General features: G+C 43.5%; 1 protein-coding gene across 1 annotated transcript in view; it reads left to right on the top strand.

The window, feature by feature from the left end:
* Positions 1–12000, top strand: part of TXNDC16 (thioredoxin domain containing 16) — a 196347-nt gene that overhangs the window by 95961 nt on the left and 88386 nt on the right. The window contains exons 11-12 of the mRNA XM_030215380.1: positions 6468–6528; positions 9572–9704. Coding sequence (XP_030071240.1) covers positions 6468–6528; positions 9572–9704 — 194 coding nt within the window. The remainder of the gene's footprint in view (positions 1–6467; positions 6529–9571; positions 9705–12000) is intronic.

Below are 12000 nucleotides of genomic sequence, written 5' to 3'. Positions count from 1 at the left end.
CTTGCATCCGAAGTTGGGCGTGGATCCTGGTGCTAAATGCTGTTCTATAAATGGCGCCCAATCTGTTAAGTGCTGAGAAGCTTTTGGTGTAGAAATGTTTAAATATATAAATACATAGTTCACATTTTTTGGGGGGCGCCCAATTGAGCCCCTCCTTAGTGTCCCTCTGGACCGACCCAGAGACTGATGGTTTGTGCACGCCTACTAGCAGGTGGAGACTGAGTATTCAAATTTTTTTCCTAAGTGAGCCAATAAAGTACCCTTCACATCCCTAACTAGACTCGGCATTCTCAGTCTCCAGCTGGTTTGTTTTTATTTTTTTGGGTTCTGATCTGTTTCCTTCCTTCCTTAAAAACAAAAACTAAAAAAAAAAAAACAAAAACTATATATTTCTATATTTGTACCTTCCTTGCTATTGGATCTGTGCTTCTGGTTACTGGCAGGGGCTGAGGCCTGCGGGGGTTCTCTGGTGCCCTGGGGATGTTAAACTCGGGTGGCTTTCATACTGCGGGTTTACTCCTAAAGTCATTGTCTACAAAAGCTTTTATTTGACTTTGGCGCACAGAGCGCTTTAACCTGTTGCATCATTACACTGACGACAACAAATATCCTTAGTGGATGGTCTTAGTGAACACAAGAGACTCCTGATGCGGGCCTAGTCGGCTGAAACACAGCTGTGTCGAGTCCTTAATAAACATTTTTTCTTCTGGAGCATCGTCCATTGTTATTTTTTGAGTCATCTTCGCTGTTAGGCTCTACGAACTGTTAGCAAGGGCATACTTCTGATGAGTGGAGAAGGTCTTGGACAGGTCATCAGGTGACTTCTTGCCGGTGGACCTGGGAGGTTGCTAAGTTGGAAATGCGGTCTGTGTTTTTAGCGGATACCTTTTATGACTTGCTCTGGGCTTTGGCGAAGTCAATGGCATTAGGAGTATCAGCCAGGCGCTCGTTGTGGTTTCAGGGCTAGTAGCTGGATGCATCTTTCCATTGAGTAAGTTTCCCTTTCATGGGAATTGTTGTTCAGTGAGGAACTGGATAAGTTGGTTAGGAGCCTCAGGTAGACGAAGTTGCTGCTCTTGCCAGAAGATTGCCGTCAGGGGGTGAGTTGGGGCTTTGCGGCAGCTAGAGGCCAAGCGCATGAGTTGCATCATTTTTGGTCTGGTAAAGGTGGTGTTCCTCAATGATCTTGATATTTTCATTGTTCGCTGTCCTTTTATGGTGCCCATTGGGAAGGTAGAGATGGTGTGAAGAAACAGTGTGTTTTAAGCCTGTAAAATGTGTTGGATATTTTCCTGAATTGATTGTGTTCTGAAGTGTATTTCTCCTATTTGGCCAGCAGGTGGTGTTTCTTTGCTGTAAAGCTGTTACAGAGAACTGAGCGTTTTTTCTTTAGTTTGACACAAAGAGGAATTAAGAAGCAGTATATATTTGAAATCTTGTTGTCCCAGGAACTCATCTCATTTGGACTTTACTGGTTTTGAGTTGTTTCAGTCCGGAAGAAGAGAGAAACAGAGAGCTCTTTGCCGAACCCTGTAAAAAAACAGTTATATTTAATAACTGGTGAACAGCTATATGTGTCCTGATCTGCCCAGGTACTTTCTAGAAAGTATGCAAATGTTTAGTTAGCTTTCTAATTGATCCATTTTTTATTTACTTATTACTGTTTGCTAATTGCACATTTTTTGTCCACTGAGAGTAAACACATTTGTTTGTTCGTTCTGCCTCTCTGGACTGATAAAGAAGAATCCTGGTGGTTTGTGTGTTGGGTCTGTGAGTGCTTTCTGGGAACTGTGGGACCACTGGGAATGTGGCCCCAGTAACCTAGAAATCACTGGGGATAATTTAAGAGCGGGAGACTTGCCCAGAGGTGGTTGTGACTCTGTCGGTGGGAGGAGAGTACTAGTGTAGAGCACAAGTGGCAGGTGCAGGCTGACCTGAGCTGTACTGAGGATAGATCCTCTAAGTGGCTGGGGGGTATGGTGAATGGCTAGACGTTTCATGACAGACTGTAGTCAGGGTTCCAAGGTGCCTGGACAAGTTTTAGAATGAAGGTTTGGGGGCTGTAGGCGCTCGATTGCTGGGAATTCCATTGCAGGTGGGCCCAGATTACATCAGACCAGTGGGTCGTTGAGGTTGTTCACACGGGGTACACACTGGAATTCGTGTTTCTTCTGCTAGATTGCTTTCTGGAATCCCCTTGTCAGTCTTGCATCAAGGTTGGAGCGGTCCACGATACCCTTGAACACCTGCTGCAATTGCAGGCTGTGTGTCCAGTTCCTGTGGACAAGCTTTGAATGTGCCATTATTCCATCTACTGTGTGGTTCCCAAGAAGGAGAAGATCCTTTTGTCCCATCTTGGACCTCAAGGGAATCAGTTGGGTGCTCCGGATTCCCAGTTTCCAGATGGAGATGCTGCGGTCCATCATTGTTGTGATGCATTCGGGGGAGTTCCTAACAGCCTTGGACTTGACAAAGGTGTATCTCCATATCCCGATTTGTCAAGCTCATCAACTTGCTTCACAGTTTTGAGGAGGCATGATCAGTTTCGTGCAATGCCTTTTGATCTTGTGATGGCGTCTTGTACTTTTACCAAGGTGGTAGTGGTCTTATGGCAGTGGCTCTGCAACAGTTCACCACTATCTTGACAATTGGCTGATTGGGGCAGATTTTTATCAGGAGAGCTGTCAGGTTACGGCGCATGTAGTGTAGTTGCTGGAGTCTTTCAGTTCAACAAGATCAAGAGTTGCTTGGTGCTGACTCAGGTGTGTACCTCAGAGTCCGGTTTGACACAGTCTAGGTTCACATCCCGGAGGCGCGGATTCAAAAGCTTCGGGCTCAGGTTCAGGCTCTTCTCTACTGTAAGTCTCTGAGGGCCAGAAATTATCTTCAGGTCCTAGGGTCAATGGCAGCCTTGTTGACGTGGCCCTGTGGGCCAAGGCTCATTTGTGTTCCTTGCAGAGCTCTCTCCAGGTGGAATCCTCTGGCCATGTCCTTGAGATGCGATTGCAGTCTACTACTACTACTATTTAACATTTCTAAAGCACTACCAGGGTTACGCAGCGCTGTACAATTTAAACATAGAAAGACAGTCCCTGCTCAAGGAGCTTACAATCTAAAAGACAGGTGTACAATCTAGAGACAAGTGTACAGTCAAAGACAAGTGTAGAGTCCAACTAATAAGGCATACTATATTTCACGGAAGGTTAGGTGCCGAAAGCAGCATTGAAGAGGTGAGTTTTAAGCAGAGATTTGAAGATGGGTAGGGAGGGGGCTTGGCGTAGGGGTTGAGGAAGATTGTTCCAGGCATAAGGTGAGGCAAGGCAGAATGAGCGGAGCCTGGAGTTGGCAGTGGTGGAGAAGGGAACTGAAAGCAGGGATTTGTCCTGGGAGCGGAGGTTACGGGCGGGAACATAGGGGGAGATGAGGGTAGAGAGGTAGTGAGGAGCCGCAGACCGGGTGCATTTGTAGGTAAGGAGGAGAATCTTGAATTGAATGCGGTATCTGATCGGAAGCCAGTGAAGTGACTTGAGGAGAGGGGTGATGTGAGTATATCGGTTCTGGCGGAATATAAGACGTGCGGCAGCGTTCTGGACGGATTGAAGGGGGGATAGATGGCTAAGTGGGAGGCCGGTGAGGAGCAAGTTGCAGTAGTCAAGGCGAGAGGTAAAGAGAGATTGGACAAGAGTTTGTGTGGTGTGCTCAGATAGGAAAGGGCGAATTTTGCTGATGTTGAAGAGGAAGAAGCGACAGGTCTTGGCAGTCTGTTGGATATGCGCAGAGAAGGAGAGGGAGGAGTCGAAGATGACTCCGAGGTTGCGGGCAGATGGGACGGGGAGGATGAGGGTTTTATCAATTGAGATAGAGAATGGAGGAAGAGGAGAGGTGGGTTTGGGTGGAAAGACGAGGAGCTCGGTTTTGGACATGTTCAGCTTCAGGTGGCGGTTGGACATCCAGGCAGCAATGTCGGATAAGCAGGCCGATACCTTGGCCTGGGTCTCCGTGGTGATGTCTGGTGTGGAGAGATATAGCTGGGTGTCATCAGCATAAAGATGATACTGAAAACCATGAGATGAGATCAGTGAGCCTAGGGAGGAGGTGTAGATTGAGAAGAGAAGGGGTCCAAGGACAGATCCCTGGAGAACTCCAACAGATAGTGGGATGGGAGTGGAGGAGGATCCATGAGAGTGTACTCTGAAGTTGCGGTGGGAGAGATAAGAGGAGAACCAGGAGAGGACAGAGCCTTGGAACCCAAAAGAGGACAATGTGGCAAGAAGCAAGTCATGATTGACAGTGTCAAATGCAGCGGATAGATCGAGGAGGATGAGGATGGAATAGTGGCTTCTGGATTTGGCGAGGAGCAGGTCGTTGCAGACTTTAGAGAGAGCTGTTTCTGTCGAGTGTAGGGGGCGAAAGCCGGATTGAAGTGGATCTAGGATGGCATGAGAGGAGAGAAAATCAATGCAGCGACTGTGGATGGCGCGTTCAAGTATTTTGGAGAGGAAGGGGAGGAGAGAGATGGGGCGGTAGTTGGAGGGGCAGTCTCCGATGGTGGCTTCATCCTCCCAACCTGTCCAAGGGGATTCGACTTAATCTGCTGCGGTGAACAGTGGTGGTGACCGATGCCAGTCTCCTGGGCTGTGGAGCCCACTGTCAGGGTCAAGTGACTGAGGGATTTTGGTCCCAAGAGGAGGTGCGTTGTTCCATCAATCTGTTGGAAACCAGAGCCATATAACTGACTCTGCTGTTGTTCCAGTCTCTACTGGAGGATGAGTCTGTGAGGGTTCTGTCTGACAATGCAACGGTGATGACCTACGTAAATTGTCAGGGTGGAGTGCGCAGTCAGTTGCTCACATAGCCGGAAAGGAGAATGTGCAGATGATATCCAGGTGGCTGTGGGAGGCAATCTTCTCTGCCTGTTTGCTAGGGTGCAGGAGTGCTCCTTGGGGTCTGCATGTGCTTGCTACCTGGGCGCAGGCAATCTCAAGGGCAGAGCACACGTTGATTCCAGTTGCATACATTTCCAGGGTGGCTAATTGGTCGTCCCTGCATTCTTTCGTCAAGCACTATTGTTCAGATATCCAAGCTTGGGGAGAGGCTGCCTTTGGGACAGCAGTTCTTGAGCGAGGGTTAGCTGTGTCCCGCCCTCAGTGAGTACTGCTCTGGTACTTCCCACTCATAGGGCATGGTCTGTAGCTGACGCTAAGGAAGGAGAAATTAGGTCTTACCTGCTAATTTACTTTCCTTTAGTTGCCCAGACCATGCCCGTTCCCTCCCTACTATGTCTCAACTGTTTTGTGGTGTGTTGGGCTGCAGGATTTTACTACTGGAAGACTAGCAGGAGGTGGAAGCCGGCTGGCTTCTAGAGGACCCTGTGGGGGTCTCAGCTAAAAAAAAAAAAAAAAAGGCAAATCAAACATGAGAAGATGCTCCAAGAGAGACATAAGCCAACCAGACTAACTTGGCAGAGTACTTTTGTACCGCAGGACTTGGTTCCTGGTTGTTTCAGTTCCCCATGGGGCTATTTAGGGGGGTCTGTTATTCCATTGTACCGTTGTTCTTTTCGGATGCTTTGTCAATAGAAATATGGAGGGATACAGGGCTCTACAGCACCAAGTATATCCAATTCACAGTTTGTCTTATTTTCCACATCTGCTGGTTGGAGGACATATACCCACTCATAGGGCATGGTCTGGAGTGACTTATGGAAAGTAAATTAGCAGTTAAGACCTAATTCCTCCTTTGCATGCACTACCCTCCATTGTATGCAAATAGATCTCATGGATTATACATTTTAGAAATCCTGTAAATTCAACTGGGTCGTGGCCCTTGAGGACTGGGATTGTCTACCCCTTGTCTAGTTTTTAGAATTGCCTTTTATATGTTTATTTTAGGCTTGCTGTTCTGAAGATCTAAAGTAAATGTGTAGCTTATCCAAATTTGGGCTGAACATTGTCACTATGTGGATAATTTCATAGCATCACCCTACCTCTGCTCTTTCACTGTATGGATAGTAACGAGCCAGTTAGAGGGTGTTTGGTTCAATACTATCTATACAGTGGCTAAAAATTCACAGAGAGCAGAACTGTCTATTCACCAGTGACTGGTGGACATATAACTCTGTTTGAATATCGAGCCCCTTAGATTTGGATTTGTGAAATAAATATTTCTAATGTAAAAAATAAAATCCTTTCTTAGTGGCAGTTGGGCTTATGTTAAAGTTATGCTCATGGTGGGTAGAATAATGAATTCTTGGTAATTGAAAGAAAATGTGCATGACTGAAACATTTTATGAATGTAAAAATATTTATATTTAATGTTAATGAAAAGTTTGAGTTGCAAAATATTTTGGCAAATATATAGTACCATGATATTTAACAGAGCTATCAGAGAAATCAGACAGACGATAGAGTGAAAATGTACTTGTCATGTTAACAAGATAATGTTTAGACTATATTCTGCTTTTACAGGGACTTCTCCAAAGTGGATGTTCCTCCCAATGCAAATGTCGCTTTCAAGCAGCCAAGCAAGGTCAGTTATTATACATATCTATGGTAACCATATTTATATATTTATAAGTACATAAGTATTTCCATACTGGGACAGACCGAAGTTCCATGAAGCCCAGTATCCTGTTTCCCCATAGTGGCCAATCTAGATCACAAGTACCTGGCAATAGCCAAAAAAAACTACTATACATTTTATGCTGCTTATCCTAGAAATAAGCAGTGGATTTTCCCCCAAGTCCGTTTTAATAATGGTCTGTGGACTTTTCCTTTAGGAAGTCAGTCAAACCTTTTTTAAACCCTGTTAAGCTAACTGCTTTTATACATTCTCTGGCAATGAATTCCAGAGTTTAATTACATGTTGAGTGAAGAAAAACTTTCTCCAATTCGTTTTAAATGTACTACTTCATTGCGTCCCCCCTAGTCCTAATATTTTTGGAAATAGTAAACAAGCAATTCATGTCTACCCGTTCCACTCCACTCATTATTTTATAGACCTCTATTATATCTCCCCTCAGCCATATTTTCTCCAAGCTGAAAAGCCCTAGCCGCTTTAACCTTTCCTCATAGGGAAGAGGTCCCATCCCCTTTTATAATTTTTGTTGCCCTTCTCTGTACCTTATCTAATTCTACTATATCTTTTTAAAGATGTGGTGACCAGAATTGAACACAATATTCAAGACGCGGTTGCACCATGGAGTGATAGAAAGGCATTTTTAACATCCTCATTTTTGTTTTCCATTCCTTTCCTAATAATACCTAACATTCTATTTGCTTTCTTAGCCACCGCTGCACACTGAGCAGAGAGTTTCAACGTATCAACGACGATGCCTAGATCCCTTTCCTGGTCGGCAACTCCTAATGTGGAACCTTGATTGCGTAGCTATAATTTGGGTTCCTCTTTCCCACATGCATCAGTTTGCACTTGCTCATTAAACGTCACCTGCCATTTAGATGCCCAGTCTCCCAGTTTCGTAAGGTCCTCTTGTAATTTTTCACAATCCTCTTGCGATTTAGCAACTTTGAATAACTTTGTGTTGTCAGTGAATTTAATTACCTCATTAATTTCTCCCATCTCTAGATCATTTATAAATATGTTAAAAAGCAGTGGTCCCAGCACAGACCCTTGGGGAACCCCACTATCTATTAGAACACTACCTCCTATCCCATGACTCTCCAATTTCCTCTGGAGTCTTTCATGAGGTACTTCGTCAAACACCTTTTGAAAATCCAGATATACAATATCAACCAGCTCACCTTTATCTACATGTTTGTTCACCCCTTCAAAGAAATACATAAATGCAGTTCATTTAACTATAGCTATTTCAAAATTAGCCGCTTGAGAGAATATTTGCTTCTCTTACCATTTTAAAACTGTTGAAATCCATTTTTCTTACTCCCTTGAATAAGGTGTCTGGTTTGAGTGCAAATGTGGGAAGTACTAGATTCTAGCATCAATTCAGCATTTGTACTGTAGTCTGTTGGTTCTGTCTGGTGATGATGATGTGGAGGTTGGAGGTCTGACTCGTAGGTGGTCGGTGGCTCAACTGTTTGGGGAGGCTACAGGGGGTGGGGCATATATCCATAATTGTCTGACAACACACAGAAAAAAAATAAGTAAAAATAAAAGTCACAATACCTTTTATTAAATTTAGATATTAGATATGTATCATATGTCAAAGAATAAAATGGTCGCTCAAAGTATATACTAACCACAATCCCTCAACTGCAAAACACTATGCACAAACTTGTGCAAAAACACACTCAGAACCTTACTGTACCATAAATACACTGGGCAGACCCTAATACACCAATATACCACCCATACGGATAACACAGACTGTCAACAATATGAAACAAGGGATCATAATATCACAATTCACATGTACAGGCACAAAACATCCTTTTAGGGTGGATAGTGTTCACAATGAACTCCTTTTATTAATGACCAGATAGTGATAAGAGTTTTCAATTTTGGCACAGTATAAGTCATCACACAAACAAAATATAAGAAAATCAGTGGACTACATGAGGGGCTTATAGCCCATTTAGTTAAGTTTAAACAAAAGAGATCTGCATGAAACAAAATATGTATTTATTTATTTTTACTTATAAAACCTCTCTCTCTGCCCCAATCCAACATTGCCCCATTATGCCATTAAACTGGTACCAGGACAAATGTAAACAGTAACATATCCAATCTGTTGCCTTTACCAAAATCTATATAATAATATCAGAGTGTCTCACTGCATATTCTAATCTGAAATACACAACCAGCATCACAAAAAGGTGTGAACCAGATTAGTCTGATCAACAAAAGAGATGGTGATTGCTCACCAAATTAACTATGTACTTAGCAAGCTACCCCTCCCCTTCCCTGAGAGTTTCTATAAAATGGTTAAATCAAAATTAAGCAGGCTTCTATGGAGAGGAAAGACTCCATGCATTGCCCACAAAATCCTCCAATGTCTCAAAATAGCAGGAAGGGTCAATATTCCAAATTTCAAGCACTACAGTAATGCATTGCACTTATGTGCAGCATGCTGGTAGTTACAATCTAGATTATGCCCAGTCTGGGCTTTGATTGAGCATCAGCTCTCTTTGCCCTTTCCATTATACATATTGACTAATATGCATAACTTCCAGGTGGCTACCTGACCCTAGATATTTAATGCCAGTGTCTGGTCATGCCCTGGCTTTAAACATCTGGGCTTAATTCTGACCACCATGAGCTGAATATTGACCTCAGAAGAAAATTTTTATTTTGCCAGTTTGTTTCCTTTGATAAACTTGTGAGTTTTGGTTCCCCCATTATTTTTCTTCTGTAAAAAACTGTAAAAAAAAACAAAAATGAGTGCTCTTTTTTTTTTTGTTTGTTTGTTTCATCTTTGAGTGGACTTTCTTTGTTGAAAATTACTGCTGGTAATTTTGCATTACCTTTTGGATGTGTGTTTCTGTATAATTATATTTATGTTTTGCTACTACTCTACTTCCTGGTAGAAAAACTCCCTCTCTGTTGCATCTACAAATCAAACATCTTCTTGTTTCAATTCCACTTTTATTTGTAGGGAGCTCCTGTCAAGTACTTGGCCTTACAAGATGCTGGAGAGATAATAGCTCTTGTTGAACATGGTATAGAGAAGGAAGAAATCCAAGACACTCTGGAGGAAGAGGAAGGTGAAAAGGATAGGAATGACCAAGGTAATGTAATTTGTATTGTTGCTTCTTTTTATTTATATGACTCGGATATTTAATTTGATCAGTGGAGCAAAGTTTCTTTATCCTGTGGATATGCTTTTGCCAAGGAATTGAACAATCTCAAGGCTTGATACTTTTCTGAAATCTGTATAGGTTTACAAAATAGTGGGTACACCTTGCATATGAAAGGGAAACCCACCTCTGTATAGCCTTTAGATTCATATCAGCTTACTTCTCCTGAAGCCTTCCATCAAGCCTCCGACATTGTTATGGGAACTCAACTTGGTGTTCTTTGAGCAGCTTGATTCCTGTGAACCAAAGTACCTGCCCTGGTGGTGTAGACTTCAGTGCACAGAGTGAGTGAGCTCCAGGCTCTAGTAACTGAATCAACTTATACTAAATTCTTTAACAGAGTGGTTCTGTGCACCTATTCCAAGTTTCCTCTCTAAGGTAGTGTCAGATTTTTTTTTTAAATGAGAAAATCATGTTTATTGAATGCTACACAGTGAATAACAGGGGCAACAGGTAACGCACACAACACCAAACACTGCACAATGGTAACAGGCCGTCAAAAACTAAACGTTTTATCCCCCCCCCCCCCCCATAGAACAATCTCCTCCCCATGAACACCCCTCCTGTATCCCATTAAAGAACCCCTCCGCTCCCCCAGTGTTGTGTGAGATGATTAGTTCAATAATCTGCTAAGGGCTGCTGGCTGCAAGGTGGACCAAAAATTCTCCTGCATCTGTTGGAAGCCTACACCCTGCAAAGAAGAAATGTCTGATGTATCCAAGCGTTCTGTGGAGAGTAAATTGATCATGTGGGTTTTCCAGATCCCCAGTGTTGGAGGATCTGGAGAACCCAAGTCTCTCCAAAGTAGCAAGATTACTCTCTTCGCTACCAGTTCCTGTTGACAGTGAAAACTTGTGAACCCAGAAGGCACTGGCTTAGACTAATTATAGTGATCAAACAACAGCTAAGGCTTTACCAGAATGACTCTTGCCCACTGTCCATGGGTACTGCGCGGAATCTATGACCAAAAAGCTAGAATCCATGGCCACGCCCAGAACATGTGACCCAGAGTTGCAGGGCTGTGTTGTCATTTCGGACAAGCAGCCAATACAGAAATGGTAGCCCTGCGTGCTCTATGTGGAGAGATGTACGCAGGATAAACATATTGCATCTACCAAAGTATGACAGAACCAAAGTGTTTTTGAGCAGAATGCAAAGAAGCCTTGATCTGAGTATCAGTGAGCTGGACCTGCAAATCATCAGACCACTGCTTCGACATGTATACGTAATCTGTATCTGCAGTAGAGTATTGAAGGGTAGGTATTATGGTACTTCAAAGGAACTTTAGTTTGGAAGTTCAACATGAGCACTTCAGCGAGAGTCTTTTATACATCTTTACAAAGCTGTTCCCACGGCAAGCTGTTTACATAATGACGCAGTTGAAGTTAAGAGTAAAAGTCCATATTAGACACTTTGAAGGTGGTCCACAGGTCTGAAAAGGCTTTCAGTTTGCCTTTCTCCGTGAGTACTTGGTATAGCTAGCGAATGCACAAGAAGTTCCAGCGAACAAATGCTGCTGAATCATGACCAGGCCCCAAATCAGGGTTGTGTCTGTTTGCCAAAAAGAGTGTGACTGTGGAAGAAAAGTGGTGGCGTCTGCAAAGCCACCACCAAGCAGCCCCTGCAGCCTTAACAAACAAGTTATGACACAGTAATCTGAGATATTGACCTGGAATAGTATGAATTTGCCAACTGAAATGGGCACTGGAAAAAAGAAGGCTTCCAAATTAGTTACAGAAAACTCATAGGTGCCTCTGAACCAGTCATTCAATTGTTGCATTGTGCATGCCACAATTAAATAATGCAGGTTCAGGAGTCCCAATCCCCCATGAGACCTAGGTTTCTGAATAATGGAGATCAGAAGTCTGGCCCGCCTACCCTGCCAAAGGTAACTACGAAGTGCCCTATGCATCTCCCGCTCATCCCGTGCCTTAAGATGTAAGGAAAGCATTTGGAACACATACAACCGTACAATCCAATCCATTCCAAGAGAGACAATGGATAAGGACGCCAGATCTCGAGCCCCCACCGAAGTTTTCACAACAGTGGCTTAACATTGCAATTATACTGCAAAGAGAGGTTAGAGGGAATAATGACCCTTAAATATTTCAAGGACTGCTCCGCCCAGCTAAGAGGAAACTCTCCCCCCCCCCCACCAGTCCTCCAGCACCACCAAGGATGAAGTGAGAGCCTGAGACTTCTGTATATTTAAACAAAAACCAGAGAG

The sequence above is a fragment of the Microcaecilia unicolor genome, chromosome 9 (genome assembly GCF_901765095.1).
Source record: "Microcaecilia unicolor chromosome 9, aMicUni1.1, whole genome shotgun sequence".
In the NCBI taxonomy this organism is placed as follows: Eukaryota; Metazoa; Chordata; class Amphibia; order Gymnophiona; family Siphonopidae; genus Microcaecilia; species Microcaecilia unicolor.
Note: the sequence above shows the minus strand (reverse complement) of the source record. Positions and strands in the feature narration are given on the sequence as shown.